Source organism: Canis lupus, chromosome 28, assembly GCF_003254725.2.
Source record: "Canis lupus dingo isolate Sandy chromosome 28, ASM325472v2, whole genome shotgun sequence".
Classification (NCBI taxonomy): Eukaryota; Metazoa; Chordata; class Mammalia; order Carnivora; family Canidae; genus Canis; species Canis lupus.
Window position 1 is genome coordinate 23918198 of NC_064270.1, and position 27633 is coordinate 23945830.

A 27633-nucleotide genomic window follows, 5' to 3' on the forward strand; every position below is an offset into this window, starting at 1 on the left:
TGACAGTAGCCTATATTTAAACAGCATGCTAGAGTATATAAAATATCTTTTAGCCACATATTTTAGATTCTTCTCAGAACACTATAAGGTAAAACATTCTCCCCAGTTCACAGGTAGGCAAACTAAGACATATACATCATCATACCTCTGCCAAAAATCTCATAGCTAGTAAGTAACGAGGTTAGATGTTGAATGCTGATCTGCTGACAGCTAAGTCAGTGTTTTTCCTATCGTGTTACAAGGCTAAGTTCTGTATGATGTACAAATAAGTACCGGAAATAGCCCTTCCCATCAAAGAGCTTACAGAAGAGGAAATATACTGACAAATGAGAAATAGCTTCCATTTATTAAGAGAGAACTATAAGCCAGCCATATACAATGTACTCTATAATAAATCATCCTCTCCTGATCTTTACAACTGATTTGACAGGGGAAGAAACTGAGGCCTAAAAAAGCATAATTAACTCACCTGGAGTCAAAGAACTAATAAGTAGCAGAACTAGAATTTGAACACAAGCTGTTTCCAGATAAAATCCATACTTTTAACCATTACTCATACTGGCTCTCAACCAACAACAATAAATGAATCCATAGACAAACAACAGCTATTGTAGAAGTCAGCTTTGGTTGAAGTAAATTCCTCCCCTAATCATTCCTGATTATGCTGCTGTGTGATTATTTGGGTTGGTTTTTTTTTTTTTTTTTTTCATTTTTAACATTATTATACGGTGGATAAATAGCAAGAAATAAAAGTTATGGCTATTGTTTGAGAGCATTTGTAAACTGAATCCACAGTTCTTCTATACCAGCACCATAATGACATTCAGGACTATAAAATGTGCTGCCCAGCTAAATTTTCATGGAAATTTTCTTTTATGTGTAACCTGTGCTCACAATTATCTGAATATAAGAATCAATTAAATTCTGTGACTTTCAGGTCCCAAAGAGTGCTAAATGGATGCTAAATTAAATTATTTGAAAATAAATTCTACTTCATTGACTGTATCCTAAAGGTCGATATTAAGGAAACCATATAAACCCTTGAGTTTGGTGAGTCAGAAAGGCATTTTTCATTATTGTACATTAATAACTCAAGCTATCTTCATAGCTGGCTTTAAAGATAACTTAAAGGTGACTGGAATCCTTGAACTAACTTTCCATGTTAAATTGGTTTGGACCCAGATGCAGAGACTAATAATCAGACTATTTAAACACAGAACAAAATCAGCCAGGAATAGCAACCCTTGGATGCCTGACTTGAAGATGAAGCAGGAATTAGTGATTACTTTGAATGGCTGGAAGATCCCAGAGGAAAATTTGGGGGACTCTTCATTCCATTTTGCCCTGAACACGGAATTCTTAGTACAAAAATACCTGGCAACATCAAAATACAGGTGCAGATTTGGAATATGTAAAGCCTCACTTTGGTTTCTTTGTATTTTAACTACATTTCACTATGTTGAGGTTCAGGATCAAATACTTGCATTTTAATGTAGCATTTGCCAGATTTCCAAACCGCTGAGCACAAAATCCTCAGGCTTCATTTCTTTGCTTGCCTGGAAATCTAGGTAGCATTGAGCCAAAAGTTAGAAGTTATGAAGTGAGATTATACTTGATTGGGAACAAAAAAAGTCCTATGTCCAGAAATGCAGATGTGCACAGCAGTCCTAGGGGAATGTTGGTATTTGATCTCCAAGTCTTAAAGGTTCATGTTCCCAAGGTTAAGAGATGCAGAGAGCCAACTTTTATTTGTAACTAATGCTGAAATTACTCTGGAGATTCAAGAAATATTACATTACAAATCACTCAGCTTTGGAAGTCCTATAGCTAGTGAGTTACAAATATCACTGTGTGAGAGAAAGGGGCAATAAGTGAAGGACATCATTCATAAACTTAATTTATACTATTGCAGCATGATCATGCGTATGCTGTATGAGGGTTTTCATTCCACTGAGAAAAGGAAACGAGAGCATTAGAAGTCCATGAGTCAAGACCCCAACTAAAAGAACCAGGAAGTAAAGACCTCCTTGTGTAGGGGAATTGGGATGGGGGTAGGGATACAATAGTCAACTCGAGCTGCAATCTCTTCCTTCTTTTTCTGATAGATCTAACTTCATGAGCTGGCGGCAAGTCCCATATTTATTGAGCAAGCAAGGCTCCCATTTTAGTGAGAGTTAAAACCTAGGTATTCACAAAATAATATCCTTCAACTAACAGGGTGCCTATGGCCATCTATGAAAAAGATACACATAGCAGACATTTCACCTCAAGGGGGGATCTTTAGTGGAACCAAATCTAATATTAAATCATGAATAGTTAGAGGCATTCGGGTGTCACACACCTGCCTTATTTTTTTTTATAGACTTAATAAACCATATTCCTAAAACAGGTACTTTCTACTCTGGTATTAATTAATTGGACTTCCTTTTTGGCTAGACACTTTTTAAATTTTTATAGTTTTTTTAAGTAAGCTCTACACTCAACGTAGGACTTGAACTCATGGCCCCGAAATCATGAATCACATGCCCTACTAACTGAACCAGCCAGACAGCCCTAGAACTTTATTTTAAACTAAACAGTGATCTGATGTTCTTTTTTTTTTTTAAGTCAATGGCTTTGTTTCCAACAACAAAGAGAAAAGTGATAAAACTGTGTCTTAATTAAAGGAGTAAGCTATTCTAGATAAAATTTACCTTTTATAACTTTCTCACCAATATCTGCCACTAATGTGTTTGTTTTCATTGTGAGGTTAATCTGTCTCTGCTATGAAATGTTTTCTTTAAGAATTAAATCTATTATATCATCAGACTTTGGGAGGGTTTTTAACGTGATCAGAATGCGTGATCTTAAAAAGATCGCCAGAATTTGTAATATGGTGCATAATGTTTAATTAACGTACAATATATAATTGCAAATAGACTTGAAGTGGACACTATAAAAGTAAAATATAGGAAAATGAAATGAAACACATATCTTTTATATCACACTAATAAATTCAAATTCAGGTTGTGGCATTTGAACATTAGCTACTTCACTCATCCTCACTAATGATATTTTCAGATCTTAGATTTTAAGAGATGCACTGTGGAGTGTAGAAATAATCGTTATTTAGGTAGCTGAAAATAGCTTGCCAAAATTGATAATGGAAGTTATTCAAGATGTTCTGTCAAAATCCTTTCCAATTAGTGTTGAGGTCTTGAAGGGCCAGACTTAGCTTTTTATTAATATGTTCAGTTTATTAATGTATTTTTTGATATATGCATAGTGTGACTATCTACTACATCTCATGATATTGCATAATTATGGTGCCTTTAATTTGTTGTACCCCAGTCTGTTCTTCCATCTTATTTAAAATTCAGAATTACTTCATAGTTTCATAACTAATAACTCATTAGGAAGCCTTGCAGTGTACCTGAGGTTACCTCTAAGGCAATCCATATTTAACAATAAACCAGAGAAATATCTAACTGCTTGACTGTCATTGACCAGTTTAAATATTTAAAGTTATCATTTGACCCTTTGTCTAACCACTTATAGAAAATGAAATAAAGGTTGTGTATGAATCGAGGGAAGGAGAAGTCCTTTCAAATAAATGAAGAAGCTAGTTGTGCTGTCAGTAATCAAATACTTAGATAATATTTATATATATATGACCCCATGCTGACAATATATTTTTTTAAGGTAAAGGACCCAGTTTTTCTTTCCCTTTTTTCTTATTTTTCAATAAGACATAGAAATTTAAGCACGACATTCTTTAGTGACCAAATTCAGGTTGGTTTTAATTATCATAACAATATTATATGCCTGTTTTCTCTATTTTATCTTAAAAGATCGCTTTTGGCTCATTTCTGTCTTTAAATGACAGGAAGTCAAGACCATTGCTTCTAATGCCTTGCTTTCTGTGCCCAGAGAAGTGAACATAGTTAACAATTACAGGTTCAACTCCTTTATCACTGAGGGGTCTCTTACATATATCATTTCAGCTTTATCTTACTGTCTAATAAGGAGCTGAATAATGTTACAGTTAGTCCAGCACAATGCTATGGCTATAGAGATGTGATTTAACCAATATTTATTTAGTATCTACAAGATAAAAATAGGGGGGCTTGGGTGGCTCAGTCAGTTAAGCATCCAACTCTTGATTTCAGCTCAGGTTATGATCTCAGTGTCGTGGGATCAAGCCCTGCATCCGGCTCTGCTCTCAGCAGGAGTCTACTTGAGATTCTTGCTCTCCCTCTGCCCTTCTTGCCCACCATCTCTCATCCCCCTTGCCAAATAAACAAACAAATCTTTTTTAAAAATGAAAATAAAATAGTGTTACGTTCAGTAGAGAGACAAACATGGGATGATGCTGAAGATGCCCCATGTGAGACTGTGCGATAATTGGGGTCTATTTTTAGATGCTGTATTGGTTAAGAGTCTTAGATTCAGAAGGATAGAATCATCTATCTAATTTAAACAGAAAGAGATTTGCTAAAATAGCTTATAAACTCTTTGGGAAAACCAGTGAAGCTTTTTGAAGCAACAGCAGAAGAGTCAACCCAACCGTCCAAGAGAGCTCACTGCAGTGATCTTCCACCACATGGCATCTTCGATGCAGGAATTAGACTCTGTAGTCTCTGCCAAAACTGTCCCACAAAAAACCAAATGCAGTCCCCTCCCCTGTGTGCATGAATGTGCATGCACATGAACACGTGCACACACACACACACACACACACACACACACTCTGTCTCACCACAGGTACCCATCTCCTCCCATGCAACTGCCTCATATTGCTCACATCTACTTTCCAAATTTTGCACCATCTGCCTCATAAAACCAGAACCACATCTGGAGCCTGGTTGCAAGAGAATCTCACAAATATAGTTCTCAACTTTCTAGCCTTTGCAGTCAAAGAGAGCTGCTAAAAGGGATCCACGTCTCTATAGAATGAGCCAATGTGCAGTTACCACACACCTCATCCCCCAAGGGATGCTGTGAAGTAGTGATTCCCAAATTGTGTTTCAAGGAACCCTAAAATTTGGCCCACCCATCTTAAGGTTGCCAAGGAAGAAGAGACCAAGCAGGCAGGGCTTCATCTGGAACAGCTCCACGTTAATCTGGTTATCTTTGAGTAAGTCTGTAGTTTGTTTGCAAAAAGTTCTCTCATTTTTTGTGTTTGTTTCCTTAAAGCTTCAAACTGCTGCTAACCTGCATCTATGCCTCTATCCTCTACCTACTACCTTCCATGTTAGACAGGTTATAACAAGTATAGGCCAGTATTTCTTTCCAGAGCAAATTAGTTAGTTAGGGAAAGTGTGCTAACAGGCCCATTCATATTAGGGTTTTTAATGTGAAGTCACCACCTCCTGAGAATATTCCTTTGAGTTGTTTCAAAGCTTTTCCAACATCTTCTCAGAAAACCTCAGCGGTGGAGGGCTACCCAGTCATTATAGCCATAGGGATGAAGGGACTGGACACATTTAATTACTCTTCAGCTACTTTATTTCATTTAACTTCAAAAATAAAATTAGCAGTAGCAGAAGACAGTGGTTACATGAGGTTAAATTAATCAATGTGTGCTAATTAAATAACTGGTGTGCCTATGCCATCAGTGCCTGTTTCAGATGGCGGAGAGCTCTTAGTAAGTCTCTCCTACTTCAGTCTCTGTACTTTCAGTGTTTTGCCCTGCAGACTAAATTGAAAGGAAACAATCTCTAAATTAAGAAGACAGATAAAGCTGTTACCTCCATATATATCAGTCACCAGGAAAAGATTTTGGTTGGAAGCTTCACCACTGCAGTTCCTCTAGAATATCTGCCAGCACCCCGTGTATGGCAGCGTGTGAACCACAACTGATCCATGTGCTGAGGAAACCTGGGCTTTAGTTGCCAATCCACTGCTGTACCATCTTTCATGTGCTTCATGCATCTGTATCCCGAAACAGACCAGCAGCCCAACGTTGCTCTAAATACTAGAAATTTTCTTCATGTCCACAAGGCCATTTGTCAGGTTGCTCCCACTTGCTTAAAATAGGCTTCAGACTATTTCAGTTTTGTATAGTTTCCTTATACCTAAAAAAAAAGGTGAATTAGCTGAACTGTTCATAATTTTTAAATTCTTAAAAATGTAATTGCATATTTTTTGTTGACTATCTTGAAGCTTCAGAAAGGTGTAGAGAATAAAATAAAATTCTCTATAACCTCATCATCAATTGAACCATTGTTAACACTTTCATACCTGTTTCTTCCTGCCTTTTTTTTTCTAGGCATATTTTACATAGAGACAATTAAATATTTCATTGACATTTGCAGGTTTAGAAACCTACCTATGACTTACTGTGGATAAAAAATTTAAAGTCATTGCCCTAAGTTGGCAGATGATGTATTTTAACATAAAGAATATAGAATCTGTCAGAATTATTTTTTTGAGTTTCACTTATAAACTGTAAAAGTCTCTTTGGTTCATGAAATTGCCTTGTAGTGCTTTTTTCTACCTTCAGCTATAAAGCATCAAACCAAAATTAGCAAGCTACAATCCTTGTAGCACTTTATTAAGTCTAAATCTGTAATCCACTTTTTCATCCCTGTTCCTGGTGAAGTTTATTTAGGTAAACGATTGATAACATTCTTCACGCCAAAGAAAGTTCTTTCTTTCTTTTCTGTTAGACACTACTATCTTGATAACATTCAAAAAGTTAAACATGAAGAATCATGGTTTCTCTCTCCTATAAATGGACTCACCCCGCCACTGTATTAGCCAGATTTATTAAATATGTAATCTCACATGCAAAACAGAGTAAGACTGTAGTGTATGCAGGGTATGTGTATTAGTATGGGTTTGTTGAAATGCACAAGAACCCAGAAACATTTGTATTTTGAAAAAGACTGGGCTTCCACCATGCACAGTTGCAGAGTTCTCATAGTTTATACATGGGCATATTTAGATAAGTGGAGTAACAAGGCTATGTAAACAAGTTACATTGATTATGAGAGCAGGTGTAAGTTTGGGAATATTTGTGTTCTTCAAGTATGGCCCCATGTATCCCTTACATAGGGGACTGTTTTCCTAGAAGTGGTAAAAGTGGAAACACTCGTCTGTAATGTTTGATGCCATGCTAGCTACATCTTCCAGAAGATCCTTTGTTTGGGCTGTTCTTATTAGAGATATTTCAAAAGGGAGGTGTTCTGCATACTAATAGAAGCATTACACAGTACTTACAACAAAGAGAGTCACTGAATATTCCAAATAATAATAAAAATTTCTGATGACGTGACATTTTTCAAATATTTCCACCTTCTGTGATTTAGTCTCTGATGGCCGAATACGCCAGTAAGCGCTACTCATCACACCTCTACAGAAATCATGCTGTACACATATCTATTTTGTAGGCTTTTCCACTTAGTCATTTCCCCTTAACATAAACCATTTTCCTAGCAAGTTTGTTCTGTCTCCATGGTTGCCAGTGGCTTTCTAGACCACCAGCTTACTGGCCCTCAGATTTCTGTAGTAAATTTTCTTAGGGATTAGCCTGGGACGGTGAGGTGATGAGAGGGACCTCTGTTCATCCTCCTCTTCTGTCGTTTCCATTGTGTTCCTGACTGGACCACCTTCTCTCCAGCACATTTTCTCCCTTACCCCACTCACCTTCCTCCTTTTAAATTCCTATTATTCTGTCTTTGTCCCCTTTAATTACCAATTCTTCCCAATAATGAGTTCCTTTTGGAGGGCCTCCTCTTCTGTCAGCATCTGCTTGCTTTGCTGACAGATACCTCAGTACAAAAAGTTGGAGCCTGACATTTTCATGGATAAAGAGTTTATGGATGAAGACTTCTGCCCTAGTTTCCAGTGCCCCTAACAGTGTCTGTCTTCAGACAGAACTGTGCCCTTGGTGCCTTGGACAGACTCTGTTTTCCATCTATGTTCTTCCCAGCTACCCTGCCCTCTCCTCACCTGCATTCCAGCCAGACTGAACTCCCCCTGCCAATCCTCCTGCCTAGACATTTACCCTCCATCTCCCTCATCAAAACCCTACCCATCTTTCAGAGTCATGTCTCCATGCTCTGTCCTCCAAGAGAGGAGACCACATGCTCTGGATCCCTCCAACAAGATGGGCTCCATGGTGCTTTGATTGTACTGCTCCTGTTGGTGTATCTAGCATGCCTGTATCTTCTTGATGTCAGTACCTGTTTCGTCCACCCTACTACATTGTAAGTTCCTTGAGAGCAAGGAACATGTCTCTCATATTTGACTCTTGAGAGCATTGGACACAGTTCCCTGCACCTTGAAGGTTGCTTGTTAACCGTTGGCCCATGAGAATTTTAAACTTCTGATTTGAAGCCATTGACTCTCCCCCAGTTAATGTCCTTACATTTTATTTATTTAGTGATACTGCAGAGTAAGTTTAAAAGTTGTGATGGCTTATATGAAAGAACAAAAATGGCCTGTCTTGGTTATATCTTCAAGTAATGCCCAAAGAGAAGTCAGTACCATGTAGAAATTTACTCTGAGCTCATGCCATTGCCTGCTGATTTTTTTCCAGACTAGTCACATAACTTACCAGAAGACTCTTGAGCCATATGCCTTTGCTCTGATTTCCAGAGTCTTCCTCAGCTTTGTTAGTCAGTCTACCTTGTTGTTCTTTTGTGTGTATGAGCATGGGGACCTTGGCTTTTGGAATAATATTACATTGCAAATCAAATTCTGCCTCAAAAGAATTTTTCTTCCACAATTTTCTGCATTTCTGAACAGGTTACAAAATGTCACAATTCAGTAGGGCCAATTATTAGGTTTTCATTTAATGGGCAGTTTTAATGTTCTCAGAGAATCTGAATAGTAATAGCATTTTAAACTCCTGCATTCCATTTAAGGACTCACAACCAGTTCTCTCTTTGAGCACACCTAGTTATATTTTTGGGTATCATTTAAATTCAGGCTCTAAATCTGTAGGAAAAATCAATGAGTTAATGAATAGCCTCATTTTTAAAACTTTTCAAATATTTTATCCTAATTATAAGGCATATCTAGTGACATTAATTTGACGAAATCCCAAATCATCAGATTGTGCAGAATAGCCCTTACGATGGAGTCATTTGGAGTATTTTCAGGTTAACAAATGTACTGTTTCTTAGGGCCAGACCATGGCTTTGCTTACTCTGAGAAAAACTTTCTACGGTTAAGGTCAGTGTAGGCTAGACTTCATGCATTGTTTTCATAGTTATGTTTGTTCACCATTTAGCCTATTAGATGAAAAGCATTGCTGCTACTAATAAAATCACCCCTGACATTTTCACAGCAAACTCTTATTGGCTAATCACTCCCATGTGCCCTGTCCGCAGGCGTGGGGAGCTTCACGGTTGCTCTCAGGTCATACAGTGAGTAAGCAGAACCAGAGCTGGCCAAGCCCAAGCCCAGTGACCTTCCAGACAGACACCACGGGTGTGTGTTCGTGTAAACCACTTGAATTCTGGGGAGGACAGGATGGAAAATAAGCCAACAAAGTGATGACTGTTGAGTCGCCAGCAGCTCATACATAGACTGTCCTCTGGAACAACAGAAGATGAGTTTCCCAAACACACTGAAGCTACAGCTTGAGAGAAACCCACAGAGCAGGCACCATCTCAGCCTGCCCCAGAATCCATTTGCCTCCGTGAGGTTCTCTGTTTTAATCTTTGTCTCTCTTTATCCTAATCAATTCTGTATCCATTCTTCAGCTGAAGATAGCTAGTACTTAGTCTCAGGGAGGTAGAAAACACTTAGAAGCATTGCTTGCTCAAGCCTCATGGCCATTCAAGGAGAAATCTGAAGCCCCTTACTACTCCTTCAATATTTGGACAAGGGACCAAATTAGTCCTCCAACCTGGATCCCCTGGCTCTGCTTTTTTGCTCATGCCTCATAAGCTGCTATACCTACTTCAGGTACATCATGCCTGAGTGTCTTCACTCACCCTCCCTCACCAGGCAGAAAGTTGTAGGTGTCACATTATATTGGTCTGGCCACTCGGTAACTAGAAGTTTATTCTTGCATTTCTCCCCTCCCTGGACCAGTATAGAAGCAAAGTGGAGGCCTTTCATGTATTCTTGGCCAAAGCTCATGACTGTGGAATACAAAAATTAAAGTCTTCCTGGGAATGCTTACCTTCTTAAAGAGATTTCTCTGCTGGACACACAGTAGGACTTAATAATTACCTGTCAACTAAATGATATAATCCTGCTACGTTATATAAAACATTGTATCACAAACACATAGACATGTATCAATGACATAAATCCAATTAAATATATCACCCAGAGAGAAAGAAAGGGAAAAATAAATATTGAGGAAGGGGTTCGTGTGAAACTGAGTAGAAAGTCATTTCCCTTCCCAAAGAAGCTGTACTCAGCACAACATGGGACCCATTAGGGAAAACCTCACACAGGACAGATTTGTCCACCTTGGATTTCCACTTGTGTTTCAATTCCACTACGTCCTCCCCCAAACACAAACTGATTTGTTTCTGTCACAGATGGAGTCTGGTGCAGGTCCAAGGCATTTTGATGACATAACATCTCATTGCATTGTGTGCAGATTTAATGAATTCAGACCATCAGGACGTGTGCTCTCCTGTTGTTTTTAAATTCGGGGTGACATGTTGAGCACCTTTAAAATTCAATGGAACAAGTGCCACAGCTACCATGAGGAGGCCTCTGAAACCAGCCTCACGTGCAAGGGACACATTCCACTGACCTCTCCCATCTTCTGTTCCTGATCTAGGGCCCCAGTCCTAGCTCTAGGGAGCTCCTTCTCCTGTTTCCATGCCTACTTGAGACTGCCTGCAGTGGCCCCCACTACCCATCCCATTCTGAACCCCCTGAGATTGCATGTTGGGTCATGGTCCACATGGGTGACTCCTTCCTCCTTCGTGCCTGTGTTGCCTGACCACTGTGCTGCCAGGCTCGCCGGCCTAGCAGAGGACTAGTCTTAAGACCTACAGTACCATCCCTTATTGCTGAAACCTCTTAGGAATATCGAAGCCAGGGCTTTTCCTCTCGGTTTCCAAACCAAAGCGCTTTGCGTATGATTTCTTAATCATCATTATCCTCCTGATTACTGTTGTCATCGTAACTGCCATCTATTGTAAGAACACTTACGTGCTAAGTGCTGCATAACCATTAATAATTTCATCTCATTTAACACTCCGAGCAAACCTATAAGGGAGGCATTATTATTTTCTTTTACAGATGAGAAAACTGAGGCTTAGAAAGTTCAGTAACTTGCTCAAAGTCACACAGCTATCAAGTCTCAGCCAGGACTGCAGCTTCTCCTGTCCTTCAGCCTTAAGAGCTCAGCTCTCCTTGCCCGAAACCTGATACCTGCTGGGTTCTCATCACGCAGTCAGCCTCCAAGGAACATAAGTAATGTATGTGGTTGAACTAAAATGTCTGCTTAAAAATCAGACTTTGCTTCTATTCATACTTTCCATGTAGATCACCACTAATGTTTTCACTCAATAACTGGAGAATCAGTGTTTGAAGAAAGTATAAGGCTCATGTTTCCCATCTCCTCTCACCCTATATGAGGGGAAAGTGCCATAGTGGCCCCAAACTACTCACATACATGTGCTGAGGTTGGCCTATGAAATAATTTCCTTAAGGCACATGGAGATTGCTACCCTAAGACGGCAGACAGAATAGCAGAATGGCCAAAGAGGTCTTTGGTGCTCTCCAGCCCAGCTACTTCCTCCCATTTTTCCCTCCCCAGCACCATGGTCCCCTCTGGTGTCCTGAATCTCCCCCTGCAACCCCTGCCAGGACAGCCATGTCCCAGAAAGGCATTCCCCAGTGAAAACTCTCAGCCTAGGAGACACAGTGATCTCCGCTACTGGAAAAAGCAGTCTTAATATGCTGCAATTGAGTTTTGGGGCATAGCTGAGTTTTATAAGAGGAGTAGAAATGGAGATGGGTAAAATGATGAACTCTCTAGAACTTTATCTCTGCTCAGACTAGACCATTGTTTTCCAGGCTGTGTTGGATTTTTGCTCAAATACCCTCTTCACCACTCTGTGCCTTTCCTCTGGCTTCATCTTGCTTCAGAGCACATAGCACATATACCTAGAATCATATTATAGGGCAGCCCGGGTGGCTCAGCGGTTTAGTACCACCTTCGGCGAGGGCCTGATCCTGGAGACCCCGGATTGAGTCCCACATCGGGCTCCCGGCATGGAGCCTGCTTCTCCCTCTGCCTATGTCTCTGCCTCTCTCTCTCTCTCTCTCTCTCTCTCTCTCTCTCTTTCTCTCTCTCTGATGAATAAATAAATAAAATCTTTTAAAAAAAAAGAATCATATTATATACTTGTTGGTTTATTGCCATCTCCCCCTGTAGTGTATAAACCCCATGACAGCAGGAACCTAGTTTTGTTTGCTGCTGTCAACCCATCATATGCAGAAGGCTTGGCACATAGTAGGTACTTAATAAATATTTATCAAGTGAAAAGATCAACTACTATGCCTCTCCTGAGAGAGACAACTTTTACTTTACCCCTTTTTTATCTAAAAGAACAAATTGAAGAAGCCATCAGACCCATGGTTTTACTGCCATTACTGCTTGAGATGAGGTGATATTTTTCTTCTTTAAAAGGCTAACTTAAAATTGACATAAAGAAAACAGTTAAATAAATACTAGCTCAGATGATGCTCAGGTAAGGTCAGGAAAATGGTATGAGTTTGTAGAAAACAGTGAGTTCAGAAAACACTGATCTAACAAAATCCAACATTATTTTTTTTAAAGATTTATTTATTTATTCAGTCAGAGCGAGAGAGAGGCAGAGACACAGGCAGAGGGAGAAGCAGGCTCCATGCAGGAAGCGCGATGTGGGACTCGATCCCGGGTCTCCAGGATCACACCCCAGGCTGCAGGCGGCGCTAAACCACTGCACCACCAGGGCTGCCCAAAATCCAACATTATTATTAGTGAATAACCTTCATGTGAGTAAAAAAAAAAATATGTAGTGGTCTACACAATTCATCTTGAAATAATTATGAGCCAACCTTTTCAATCTCACATGATGTGCATTGTGTTCATGGTTCTTAGAATTATTTTTGGCTTTGGAAGTTATAAGTAATGTGCATAAAATTAAAGCCAAAACTTATCCACATTGAGCCCAAATATTTCCTCTTCTAAGCTGTTCCCATAACTTTGAAGTCAGGGTTAAACCACAGGCTTGTATTTTCTTATAATATTTTTTTAAATATTTGGGTCCAGTGATACTTGCTAATTGGCTTGTAGAAGTAGTGATTGGGTAGGCTCAAGAATATTCAGGAACAAATTGTTATACTATTTTATAAAATCTAATCTTACAAAAATGAAATACCACTAATTACTGAATTTTAATATCTCCTGAATCTCTCAGCAAAAAAAGAAGGAAGATAACACTAATGACTAATTTAAACACTAAAAAAAAGGCAGGAAGTAGGAGAGATAATCCCAAGTGAGCCAAGCTTGCCTACCTATTATTATGATTATTATTAAAATCATAGTTTTCTGAGGGGGGAAAATGTACTTTGTGGTACCAGGTTTGAGGGATCCTCTTTGTTAAAACCTTCATAAATGAAGCTTAAAAATTGAGACTAGTTTCTTTCGGAACCTTTTTAGTTGGGGGTCAGGGACATAAGGCAAGAAAATAGACAAGGGAACAGTAAACAGGAGGGGTGGACTTGTGTGCTTAATAAAAATATTATTTTTTGTATATTTGAAAAAAGGCATTTCATGCTCTCCATGTGGACCTCCAGCCAGTGAGCCTATGTACTTCCTTTTCCCTGCGAGATATTTGTTCCTGGCTGGAAGACATTTTAAGATATTTATTTGATGACACACACCTGCTGGGTAGATGAAAAGCAACTGCTCCCGAGGATGACCTACTTCAAGGGCGCAGTCAGTTTCTGAGGACTTTGGCAGGTTGTCCTTAAATCATTTGAGTGCATCTTGATATCACCTGTTGAACATATCTAAGACTAGTACATTTCCAGACTCATTGGAGGCAGAGTTGCTAACCCCAGGGAAGAGACGACAGAGGCAGTTATGACTTTGTAAAAGTATCCCAAGACAAGGGAGATGCACTGTTTCCCAAACCCACCCCGAGCATGTGAAGTGCTGTTCCTGATGCTAGGGATGGGCATCCACCACCATGGAGTAGACCATCTAGAAGGCAGATCTAGTAGGAATACACGTAAGTATGGTCCAAGGTAAAGAGATGGTTCTCAGATAGAAAGAAGGCTTTGGAGGACAAGGGTCGAAGATGAGGGGAAGTGCCATGAATGAAATTCTGATGAAGTGGTCTCCTGGGAATTTACCAGACAGAGAGATTTCCAAATGAGATCAGAGAAGAACGCAGGATGTTTGAAATGCCTGGAGACATTGTCACCAAATGGGTCCTTTGAAGCCAGCTTATCTTTAGTTGTTCATGTCCACAAACATATAGGAGCACCAGCTATTGTGACAAGGCAGGCTTTATGTGGTAAAGATACAAATGTAAATAATTTGTATCTCTTTCTTAATATGCACAATCTAGTGAGAAAACACACCTGAATAAGAATTTGTATCATAAATTTTAATGTGACAGATACTATGTATCTCTTAGTAATCAATTAATCTATTTAATAGATTCATAACTATTTAATGTGGCAGATGCAATCATACAATAGATGTACATGAGCAGTTCTCAGCCCTTGTTGGACTTCTAGAGTTGGTGACGCCTGGCCTGGGTTCTGAAGACTTAAGCGTGAGTTAGGCAAACGAGAAAACAGACACATGGAGGTGTTAAAATAACATGTGCCCAGGAGCTACAAACTGTCCAATTTTATTCCAGCACTGAAGGCAAGTGGGAATCAGTGATTGTGCCAATGGGTACCTTAGAGAGGCTATCACTTCCCTGCCCACCACTGTCGGGACCCCTGAGCAAACGTAGACAGGAGGACCATACTTGCTGCATAAATCGGGGTTCAAGGCAAGTTTCTTCACACTGCTCACGCTCTGCCACTCTCTGGAATACCTAGAGCTTCCACTGTGGGGACACTGACCCACCGCAGAGGAGTTTAATAAGCTCTGAATCATGACCAAATTGGGGCCTCACTTGTTGATATACAGGGAGTTTTTATCTGCATGTCTAGAGGTCATACTTTGAAAGACTTGGCTTCAGATACACCCTCCATGTAATGAGTCTCCATTCAGGTGTCCTTCTCTTCTCTCTCAGCTATCTATCTCCTGCTCTGTAACCAATCGCCCCAAAAGACGGTGGCTTAGAACAACAGTCACCATTGCTCACAGTTCCTATGGGTCAGGAAGTAAGGAGCAGTTTGGCCAAGTGTCCTAACCCCGGTCTCTCATGACACTGTCTGCAGACAGAGCCCGGAGCTCCAGCAGTTGGGAAGAGATGAGATCCCGGGGCAGCTAGGGACTGGCTGGCATTATGCCCTTTCTCTGTTCATTGTCTCAAGCCACCCAGTCTGTCTGCATGAGCTAGTTTGGGCTACCTCACAGCATGGTGGTCTCGGTCTCAGATGCACAGGGCCCTGAAGATGAGTAAGATAGTCACCAGGGTCCATCAGGTTTCAGTGGAGTGAGACATAGATGGCATCTCATGATGCAGGGATGGCAAGGTTGTGGAAAACCAGTAGGATTGGAAATACCATTGTGACCAATTTTAGAGAATACCATGTGTGACACACTCTTCAAGAATCTTTCCCTCTGTTCACATAATCCTTTACCTGAATATTAATTCACACATTGTCATTTCCTGCAACTGTTCTTGCTCCCTTCCCACACCAAAACATAAGACTTCAGTGCATTTGCACAAACCCAAAAACTTCCATTTCCTGGACAAGAGTCAATCACCCTGGTGTGCAGCGTACTCCCCACGAAATGATAACGCTTTATAAGCTTATATTCTGTGACCCCATCTTGAGAGGAGCTGTACTCCGATCAGGCACTGTAAACACCTAATATGGCTCAGATCTTTAACTGAGATGCCTCTTTTCATCTAACCAAGCAGACTATAGACTCACGAGTGAACGATTTGAAATCTCTCCTTTTATTTGGCATGCACTTGGACGATTGATGGTGCTCTCATAACAAGTTTAGTCGGTGGCATCTTGTAGAGTACTGTGTATTTCAGGGAGTGAAAAAGAGGGGAAAAAAAAAAAAAAAGGCCCAGACTTTGGGCTCAAGGAACTTTAAAAATGGAAGCATTAGCATGTTCTTGGTAGGAAATCTTCTGATGTAAAGTTAAACTATTGATGTAAATTTTACATTTTTAAATAAGTAGTATTGCAAGTGTGCTGTCTTTAATGAGGGCTTTAATTCCACTTTTCACACATATATGGTGAACAGAAGTGGAGTCCTTCAAATATTTTCTGTTAAAAATGTATGATACATAAGCACTGGATTGGAGGTTTTTTTCGCTCTTGGATAACCTAGAAAAAAACATAGCTCTATTTTAAAATCCCTTCCAGTTCAAGAGTTATCCAAGCAAATAGTGTTGACCAAGGTGTCGAATGCACCGCTAATAATAATGCTACCCTTTCATAAAGCTAAGTAATCAGGAATAATGCTGAAAATAAGAAGACAGTCATTTATTTACTCTACTTGGCATTGTTAGTACTAATAATGCATTTCAACACAGTGGAACGGCTAGATAATGCTTTTGTGACTTTTATGCAGCGTATTGTTATTTAAATGAACAGTCGACTGCACTGTAATGAAGAAATGCATGCTTTTCCCAACTCAGTTATCAACCAGGATTCTAGGAAAATGAGAATTTGTGTCTGCCTTCATTCACGGAGCAAACTGGAGGTCACTGTTTTCAATATGAACCTTTTTTTAGCTTTTCAACAGTGAATAATTAGGAGCCGCTGCTTCTGAAATTACCTGTATTCACTGTAGAGAAGGAAAGACTTTTATCTTCCACGATGAAATACATTTTCTCATTCAAACTTTGTCATTCTTTTTTTAAATGGCATTTTACACTGCTGAGTCAATCCTAGGTAGTAAAATAAAAGAAATATATTTTTTATGCCACAATAGCCTTGTTTATTCTATTTTACTTCCTTAAATTTCAGCCCCTCCTTGAAAAATGATCCAAATGCAAAAATGGGTTTCAAGCAATTGAACATACCAAGCAATTATCCACAGAAAATACTTTACACAAACACACATGTTCTTTGCACTTTGATTTAAATTGAGTTGATCCTTGATCCTTGTAATTTTATGATTACGTGTTTCTATTGAGTCTTGTAACAGCTTTATTGAGATATAATTTACATATCCTACAATTCACCCATTTAAAGTGTATAGTTCAGTGGCTTTTGGTGTATTCACTGAGTCGTGCAGCCATCACCACACTCAATTTTAGAACATTTTCATCACCCCAAAAAGAAATCTGGTATCCATTAGCAGTTACTCTCTGCCCCTCTAGCCCCCCCTCCCCGACCCCTGACAACCACTAATCTACTTTCTGTCTCTATGGATTTGGCTACTCGGATATTTCATATAAATGGAGTCATACAATATGCGGTCTTCTGTGTCTGGCTTCTTTCACTGAGCATAAGGTTTTCAAAGCTCATCCATGTTGCAGCGTCGACCAGTACTACATATCTTTTTATTGCTGACTAATATTCCGTTGTATGAATATGTGCACTTTATCCACTTATCAACTGATAGACATGATGAATTATGCTGTTATGGGCATTCACATCCAGGTTTTTTGTGTGGACATATGTTTTCATTCCTCCTAGCTGCACACCTAAGAGTAGGATGGCTGGGTCATAGGATACTACTCTGTGCTAACATTTTGAAGGACTGCCAAACTGTTCTCTCAAGTAGCTGGACTGTTTTTTACCCCCACCAGCAACGTACAAGGGTTCCAATTTCTTCACATCCTCGCCAACACTTGTTATTGTCTGTCTTTTTGATTACTGTTATCCCAGTGGGTGTGAGAATATCCCATTGTGGTTTTGATTTGCATTTCCCTGGTGGCTAAGATGTCCAGCATCTTTTTGTGTGGTTATTCACCCTCGTATTTCTTCTTTGGAGAAACGTCTGTTTCTGTTGACTTTTTTTTAATATTCCGGTACCTCACCTCAGGAATGTGGCTAGCAGAACTAAGTTGGAAACAAATATATCTTCCTAAGGGGAGTCGTTTTCAAACACATTTGCAAATTGAAGACGTGGCTTTCACAGCGGAAGTATTTGGGGATTGTGGAATAACTGGATTGATCTCAGGAATCAATTTACTTCTGAAACTTTTTTCAGTTTGATTTGCAGTAAGGATATTGGTGGCCCCAGACCATACCTAGAAAAGGGCTTAAAGATCAGCTTGTCCAATTAATTCATTTTACAAATTAAGAACTCTGTCCCAATGGAATCCAGGTAACTGAGCATCCCCATATACTTTAGAGAGACTATAATACCCTTTTTTTTTTAAGATTCTATTTATTTATTCATGAGAGACAGAGAGAGAGAGAGGCAGAGACACAGGCAGAGGGAGAAGCAGGCTCCATGCAGGGAGCCTGATGTGGGACTTGATCCCGGATCTCCAGGATCACGCCCTGGGCTGAAGGCAGGTGTTAAACTGCTGAGCCACTCAGGGATCCCCATATAATACACTTTTCTGATGGTTTCTCACTGATTTGAAAAAATAACAATGGTATAATGCTCTGAAATTAGAATCAACAGCGTTTATTGTTGAATACTCCACATATTTCGCTTTACTTTATCCTAAAAGTAGTGCATGTTAGGTCATTATTATCATCCTCCACTTCTATGTGTGGGGAAACCGGTTAAACTGATCTGTTCATGGCACCTAGCTAGTAAAAGGCAGATTCTAACCCAGACCTTCTGATTTCAAGTCCAGACTTCTCTTTGTTCTGCTCTGCCAGCCGACTAAAAGACAGCATTAGCACGTTGTGACCCTTTCCGGCTTGGACAGCTTTTATTTCTGATCACTGGATCACCAACACAAGTAACAGATAGGTGGCATCATGGAGCACTCACTCACCATCATTAATATAACTATTTAGCAAATCCAATATATGTAACTTTGGAAAGAGAATATATGTTTCAAATGACAGAAGAATTGTCCAGTATAAAAACACAATAAAGTATTTATTAATACAATAACATAGAGTGCTTTTTAGTTACAAAGCATTTCACTTAGACTTCTAATTTGATGCTTATAATTATACAAAACAAGTTTTCTGTTGTCTTTGTTTTTATGTATTTTTCCTACCCACAATGACACTAAGGCCTGAAGTACTTCATTTGCTAAAATATAAAGTCTGAGGCAAACCTCCATCTCACATCCCGGGTGGCTTGGCTCCTATATAGTCCTGTGTTCCCTCCAGTGTTCCATGCTCTGCCTTAATGATGTGCTGAAGGACACTCATTTGAAAGAAAAAGAGACTTTATACCATTATTCCAGATAACAACAGGGCTATGAACAAGTACAAGTTATAGGGAGGCAATTTGGAGCCCATATAAAGAAGACTTGATCTGCCCAACAATGCAGTGTGTTGTCTTATGAAGGAGTGAGGTCTCTTGTCATTGAACTGTTCAGGCTAGAGCTAAATGACCATCTGGGAGAATGCTCTAGAAAGGATTTCTGCATTGGGGTGTGTGTGTGTGTGTGTGTGTGTGTGTGTGTTTCCAAGAGAAATTAGGTGGTATTAAGGTTCCTTTCAACTATGAGATGGTAGATCTTTGTTTTTAGTTAAAAGAATAAGCTGGCCTAAGGATCTTCTGTATCTTCATTTGTTTATTTATTTGTTTACTTATTTGAGAGAGAGAGAGAGAGAGAGAGAGCAAGCCAGAGAGAGAGCACAAGTGGAGGGAGCAGCAGAGACAGAGGGAAAAGCAAACTCCTGGTTGAGCAGGGAGCCTGATGTGGGGCTTGATCCTAGGACCTTGGGATCATGACCTGATCCAAAGGCAGATGCTTACCTGACTGAGTCACCCAGGTGCCTCTGTATCCTCATTGAAGAAAGAGACTTTTGCTCTGATAAATTCTCATCCTAGACATTAAAGGTACCAAGTTTTCTGTTTAAAAGAGAGATGCCAAATTTATTAACCTAAATTACTGGTTTCCAAATGGTTAGAACAGCAGTTCCCATCTATATTTGTAGACACTGTGTACAAGGGTTCCATATTCAAGTAAGTAATAAAAGCCTTTAATACACCACTGTCCTTTGCGACAATCGAAGTGGGAGGTGAAGGTATGCGACAATCCCAAATGTATTTTTTACTTTTGCAAAGCACTTCAGTCTCATCCAGTGGTTCTCAGCTCCGGTTGCATGTGAGAATCACCTGAAGAACTTTTTAAAAATACAGATGACCACGCCCTGCCCTGGACCAATGAACACGAATCTCTAGGGGTATGTTCCCAGCATCAGTATTTCTTATCAGCTCTCCAGGCAATTCCTTTTTATTTTTTTTTCTTTAAGAGTTTATTTATTTATGAGAGACACAAAGAGAGAGGCAGAGACACAGGCAGAGAGAGAAGCAGGCTCCCTGCAGTGAGTCTTTTGCAGGACTCGATCCCAGGACCCCGGGATCATGCCCTGAGCCAAAGGCAGATGCTCAACCACTGAGCCACCCAGGATCTACACACGATTCTTACTTGGAACCAGAGTTAAGAAAAACTAGTCTGGTCTGAGCATGAGCTCAGGCAAAATCTGGACATTTGCTTTTGTAATTCAGGTCACAGTTTAGAATTCAGATTGTTAATTCAAAGCCAATGTTCATAGGTATGATAAGAGGCAGTATCTCATAATGGGTCACACTACTCCTCTTGAGCCAGATAGCCTGGCTTTGTCCACTAACTAGTTTTGTGACTTCAAACAAGTTATTTTTCAGGTTTTTAATGTGTAAGTGGAGGTAATAATTGTACTTATAAGATAAAGGTTAAATTTGCTTCGACGTGGATGGAACTGGAGGGTATTATGCTGGGTGAAATAAGTCAATCAGAGAACGACAAACATTATATGGTCTCATTCATTTCGGGAATATAAGAAATAGTGAAAGGGAATAAAGGGGAAAGGAGAAAAAAATGAGTGGGAAATATCAGAAAGGGAGACAGAACATGAGAGACTCCTAACTCTGGGAAACAAACTAGGGGTGGTGGAAGGGAAGGTGGGTGGGGGGTGGGGGTGACTGGGTGATGGGCACTGAGATGGGCACTTGACGGGATGAGCAGTGGGTGTTATTCTATATGTTGGCAAATTGAACACTAATAAAAAATAAATTTATAAAAAAAATAAAAAATAAATAAAAGACTAAAAAAAAAAAAGATAAAGGTTAAGGTAAAGACCCAAAAGAAAATAAAGACTCTACATACTTGGCATTACAATTACCATCATCATCATTGTTCTGTTGTCAGTTGTAGTAGGAGCAATAGTGGCAGGAGTCCTGTAGGGATATGGGCTGAGTATCCATTGAAGAAATATTTCATCCTGTACAGGGCTTCAAACAGGACTTGACCTTTCTTATAAACTAAGGACTCTTTGCTGCAACATTAACAGTGTGCTTCCTCAGATTCAGAACTTCCCAATGAAGTACAGAGGGTCCCCAGCTTATGATGGTTTGACTTAGATTTTTCAATTTCATGATGGTGCAACAGCAATATGCATTCAGTAGAAACCATATTTTGAATTTGGATCTTTTTTCAGGCCAGAGATATGCCATAGGAAACTCTCTCATGATGGTGGGCCGGGGTGGCTCCCAATCAGCCATGCAACCATGACGGTAAACAACTGATAAACTTAGAACCATCCTGTACTGATATAACCGCTCTGTCCTTCACTTTTAGTTCAGTATTCAAGAAGTCACATGACATAGTCAACATATTATTTATTTTTTATTCTAGTATAGGCTTGCGTTTGATGATTTTGTTTACAATAAATCACAAGACATATTATTTATACTTTATTGTAAAGTGGGCTTTGTATTAGATGATTTTGTCCAACTGTAGGCTAATGTCAACCTTCTGAGCACATTTAAGATACCCTAAACTATGCTATGAGGTTCAGTAGGTTAGGTGTGATAAATGCTTATTTGACTTACAATATTTCCAACTTACAATAGGTTTATTGGGATGTAACCCCATCGTGAGTTAAGGGTGAGCTGTAGAATGTTTTGTGTCAGGTTTTCTGCAAGAAGCTGAGGCTTAAACCAGATAAGCTCCTGCAGTTCTATCCATCTCTTAATTCTGTATTAGGAATGGACTCTTCCAGCCCAGGGGCCTAGACTGATGGGTCATGCTGATTTTCTCTTGGATGGTTGGGTCCAGCATGCACTATAATATGGCAGATTGACCTCCTGAATTCTCAGGACAATCTCAATTTCAATGGCCTGCCCCCTGCTGAATGATTGGATCTGTGGTTCAGAAAGCATGGTTGCTATTGAATAAGACACGATAGCTTGGTAGACCAGTGTCCTGGACTAATCATGCAAAAAGTAAACACAGTTTGAATATGTGGGATAGCCCCAGAGAAAAATTAAAAGAGCACAATCAGACAGTTTCTTTTTCATTTTCAGTTGATAAAGGAGTAATTTGAGGTAGCTCTTGTCACCAAGGGTACAGTAGCAAGAGTCTCTGACTCTCTCTGACTCTGGGTTTAGGACAAGTGTGGACATTATATGGATATTACAGGTTCTTTAGCACACAGCCTCCAATTGCAATTGTGGAAATTGGTGGAATATTCCTGGGAGGAGCTCAAAGGACTGTAAAGCTGAATAACATCTTTGTCTCAAGAACTTATATGAGAAACTGTTTTTTTTTTCCCTTTTCTCCTACAAGCATTTTGTGGCTCACCATTGCAGACACTGCATATCTTTGTATCCCACACAGTCCCCATGTTAATAGTTGTTTGCTAGTTGTGGTCATTTAATTGAAAAAAGCTGGCATGGAGATATTACAGGTCCCAGTAGGTCATTTGTGTATCAAGTTTGGTATTATTGCCTCTGACCAAACTCCTTCCAAGTCCAAATTTATTACAGTTATTTAAACACATTAATAACATACAAGAGGATAGTCAGAGGGCTGAAGAAAAGATGTGTGTGGCCTTTAAATATGCCAATCGTCTACAATTCTGAGGGTTGCTTGCCATGGCCTGTTGCCAGGAGTGCATTATAGAATTCCAGATGGCATGTTCTGTTGGTACTTGTTTTGGATTTGCTCTGGGAATGAGGTTAAAGAGGACGCTAGACTGTGGCTGGGATCCTCTTGCTTGCCTCTCCCAGAGTAGATCCTGAACATCTCCTTCCCTCCCACCAATCAGAAAGCTGCCTCAGCCTCTGTTGAGGATTGTGGATTCAGCACGCTTGCTCTCTCCCTATGAGTTCCCACGCACCTAGTAACCCTGCCCCACAGAGACCAATGAGACTGTACTCCCCCCTGTGACCTGTGCTCACCCTTCCACAGACCCCAGGGCTGGGGCAAGTATGGGCCTGAATTCAAAGACTCAAAAGATAAGCGTTGCATTTTTCATCAGCTTGCCTGCCTTTATTTTCTGAGATTCTCTTAAAAAAAAAAAAAAATTTTTTTTCATTACAGTAGTTTACTCTCTCACACATGTACACACACACATACCCTGATAAAGAACATAGTGTTGTGAAGTCTGTGTTCCCCAACACCTAGCTTTTACAGTTACCAACATATGACCATTCTTATTTTCTTTGCTTTTGTGCTAGAGTATTTTTAAGCAAGTCCCAGATATCTGATTTTACCTGTAAATATTAAAGTTTGTAACTCTAGTTGATATAGCATAACTTCTTAAAAACCTAACCACAATACTCTTACCACACCTACCAGACTCTAATAATAATTTATTAATATGATAATAGTAATCTGTCCAGGTTCAAATTTTCCCTAATTGTTTCACAGATGTCCCCACATAGTTGGGCAGTGTAAATCAGGGTCCAAACAAGGTGAATCTGTTGCATTTGGCCGATCCATTCTTAATTGTCTTTTGACCTATTATAGAGCTTCCTCCAGTTTTTACTGTATTTGTTGAAGAAAATCAGAGGATTGTCCTGTAAAATTTGTCATAATTGTATATCTGGCCTGTGCATTTTCCTTGTGCTGTTCAGCATGTTCTTCTCTTCTCCATAGTTTCTATAAATGAGTCATTATTTAAAAACTTAATGAGATTCAGGATACCTGTGCACCATCAGGTTAGGAGGCACAGAACAACTTTTATTAATATCAAGATTGATCAGTAGGCTCCGGTATGCTTAGCCTGATTCATCCATTATGAAATTCTCTGTCAACCAATTAACCCAATAGTTTTAGCAACCAGCAAACATTGATATCACTGTATGCATCCACAGGGGTTATAAATGGTGATTTTTATCCTTCTGTCTGCATTTATTAGCTATTTTTTCCACACAGAAGAACTTATTATCAGCTTTTTGGTTTTTCTGAAATATAGTTCATACAAGAAAAGCAGCATAAATGCTTCTTTCCATTTATTTACCAATTTTCAAAACACTAAATTGCACCAACAACCTCTGAAAGTGACTAAAGGGGATCCCTGGGTGGCTCAGTGGTTTAGCGCCTGCCTTCGGCCCAGGGTGTGACCCTGGACTCCAGGATCGATTCCCACATCGGGCTGCCTGCATGGAGCCTGCTTCTCCCTCTGCCTGTGTCTCTGCCTCTCTCTCTCAGTCTGTGTTGCTCATGCATAAATAAATAAAATCTTAAAAAAAAATGAAAGTGACTAAAGAGGCTTGTTAATTTGTCATTAAATATTATTATAAATACTTGGATCTTTTATCTCATTTACATCAGTCCATTGTAGTCATTATTCTTTTTGATGCTCAAATGTCCCGTCTTTGATCAATGGGAGCCCCTTCTAGTTGCCTCTAGTCACCTTTTAATATAATTCCCCTAGTCTTCTTTTCTGGCAGAATAAGATACGGGGAATTCCTGGCTGAAACATTTCTGTAAGGAATCTTAGTTCCTTTCCACAGTCTGAGCACTAGAAGAAGATTCCTTCTTAAAACGTAATGGTGACTTCATCCTCCCGGTTATCTCCTTGCTCCTGACCTCTATGGCATCTGGTTCCACCTGGATACTCCGTCCCCCATCACTTATAACAGCCAATGCTCACCTCTCCTCCAACCGGACCCACCCGCCTCACTCTACAATTTCATCCCCCCTTCTAAGCACTTAAGCACTTGCCCCCAACCTTCTAAGATGCCAGTGTGGGGGATACTTCCATAATGCTGAGGAATAGTGATACCCTTTCTTTTAACAGAGTATTTTAAATTATTTTTTCAAGAAAGTTAACCTCCTGTCACTACTCAGATCTTTGGTAGACAAATCCAGTCTGTTTTTTAATGCAGAACAATAGTGTTTTGAAACACCAGGGAAATGGTTAGCCCACTCACTAGAGCCTTCATAAAATGAACAGTCCCCTCAGGTGAATGTGTTTCCCAGGAAAGCACAGGTGGTTGCATGTTGAAATTTGTAACTAGAGTTGCCAGGTAATGAAAAAGTATTGAGGCATTAGCTTCTCTTAACCATTTCTAGGCCACATACCCATTGGAACATATGATGAAAACCATGGACTTTGTAGAAAAAGATATATACACACGAAATTCGGTAGACAGTTTCACTGGCTTCGAGGAATTCAGATTATCTTGAAGTTAAATATGTTTTCACAGACTAGGTCTCTATTTGCATTGGTTTTTGGAAGCAGCAGGATTTGGAGGTGGGTCAGAAGTCCAAGTAAGAAGGCACATAGCTAGAACCAATGGTGGCAGCTTTAAATCACTCCAGTGAACATTATTAATCCTTTGGTCTAGAACTCCTCTTCATGCCAGTCCATGAACTATTTGGTGTCAGTCCATGACATCTTAAGTATAGAAGTAGAGAGTAAGCATTTAAAAACATTTATAGCAGGCGTGTCTGAGTGGTTCAGTCAGTTAAGCATCCGACTCTTGGATTCAGCTCAGGTCCTGATCTCATGGCTTGTGAGACTGAGCCCCATATCATGCTCCCTGCTCAGTGGGAATATGCCTAGACATTCTCTTCCTTTTCCCTGGCTCACGCATGTGCTCACACCCTCTCTTTCTCCCTCTCTCTCTCTCTCTCAAATAAACAAATAAATCTTTAAAAATAAATAAATAAAAACATTTGTAGCAACTTGGCATTGCTACAACGTCCAAGCAGTAGACTTGTCTCATTGAACAGGACATAAGCCATTTTGGATGCTGTTGAGTGCACTTGGTGAGTTGCATGTGGCAGGAGCTGCATGCTTGTCATGTGACTAGGACCCCTTACCAGTTACCAACGGTTGGAAATTAAAAACTAAAGCAAAAACCGGTACTTCACCTCATGATGATGTAATAGGCAACAGCAGTGAAATCTAGAATACTTTAACCCAGCCTACTACCATGTTGATTTAGCCTGTGATTATGTTGGTACTTACTTGCTTTGGATTTGTCCATTGGCTACCTCTCTAAAGCTTATCTAGAACAGAGCACACAGTAGGCATTCAGGAAGTCTTAACTGAATGAAGACACAACTGAGCAAAACTGCTCTCCAAAGAGAGAAGGCACATTCTTTTCCTAATGATACCCTGGGGCGGTAGGGGAGGAAGGGAATTCCTATAATTCCTAAGAAGTTGGAGTTCCCTACTTAAAGAAAGTATGATAGGAAATAAATTATAAGCAGTCATTGTTCACTGAATAGTCTCCCAGAACATGAGATAAGTAGAGTAACATTAAGTAGCTGGTCCTCACAGAAGCTGTGAGGCCTTTGAGATGGTTTCTGTTTCAGTGTAAAGGGTGTGTGAATTTACTAACAAGTCAATAACAAATGTGATCCATTTTCAGGGCAGAAAAAATTAGAGTGGTCTCAAACATAATACCAGTAATGAGGGGAAGAAAATAATGTATTTAACCTCCAGAATAAGATTTTTAGAAATGAAAGGAAAAAAAGAAATAGTAATGTATTCCCTGCCCAGTTTTTCCCCTCTCCCATACCTTCTATCTATCTTCCCCATGGATCCAGGATTAGTAAAATCCACTCTTTGAAGAACTCCAAAATCTTGTCTTTAAAAACTGGGCTTGTGAAAAGTCACCTGTAGCTCTCAAGACTCCTGGCCTGAGAACAGGCCAGCCCTTGCCCACCCTCCTCATTCCCGGCACCACCAGACTCCAGGCCACACTCCCAGCATGCCTTGGTGCACTCTGCAGGGGCCCTGACACCACGCGGTGCGTTGGTGACACAGGCTGCTGAGGAGGCAGCGTGAACTGGAAATCACCAGCTGTCTGCCTTACCAGAGAAAGGGATTTTACCACAGGACAACTTCTCAGATTCTGTGGATCCAGACCCTGCTTAAATTAGAGACAGATTTCTTTTTTTTTTTCCATTCCTTCCTTTCTTCCTTCCTCCCTTCCTTTCAGTTGAAGAGAATTAGAAATACTATCTGCTAATGGTAACTGAAGAAGAAAAATTGAGGCTGTCTCACACAATCAGTGAAATGGGGAGTAGACGGTGTATGGACACATGCTACGCAGTGACAAGTAGTTTCTATTTATCAGCAATTATTAAGTGAACGAGAAGTTTCTGGAAATAACTTTGCTGATGTTTGCTCTATCTCATTAAAGAGAGACCA

General features: G+C 39.9%; 1 protein-coding gene across 10 annotated transcripts in view; it reads left to right on the forward strand.

Annotated features, from left to right (window-relative positions):
* Positions 1-27633, forward strand: part of VTI1A (vesicle transport through interaction with t-SNAREs 1A) — a 357179-nt gene that overhangs the window by 232900 nt on the left and 96646 nt on the right. For 4 of the 10 annotated variants that reach the window (XM_035708144.2, XM_025467217.3, XM_035708146.2 and 1 more), the window contains one exon: positions 11203-12300. The exons of 4 other annotated variants lie outside the window; for them this stretch is intronic. Coding sequence is in view for 2 of the 6 variants with exons in the window: in XM_025467217.3 (XP_025323002.1) it covers positions 11203-11206 (4 nt within the window). In the remaining 4 variants the exon portion in view is untranslated. Of the gene's footprint in view, positions 1-11202; positions 12301-27633 lie in introns of those variants that run through there. 2 more of the 10 variants (XR_007406907.1, XR_007406908.1) reach the window with 1 other exon arrangement.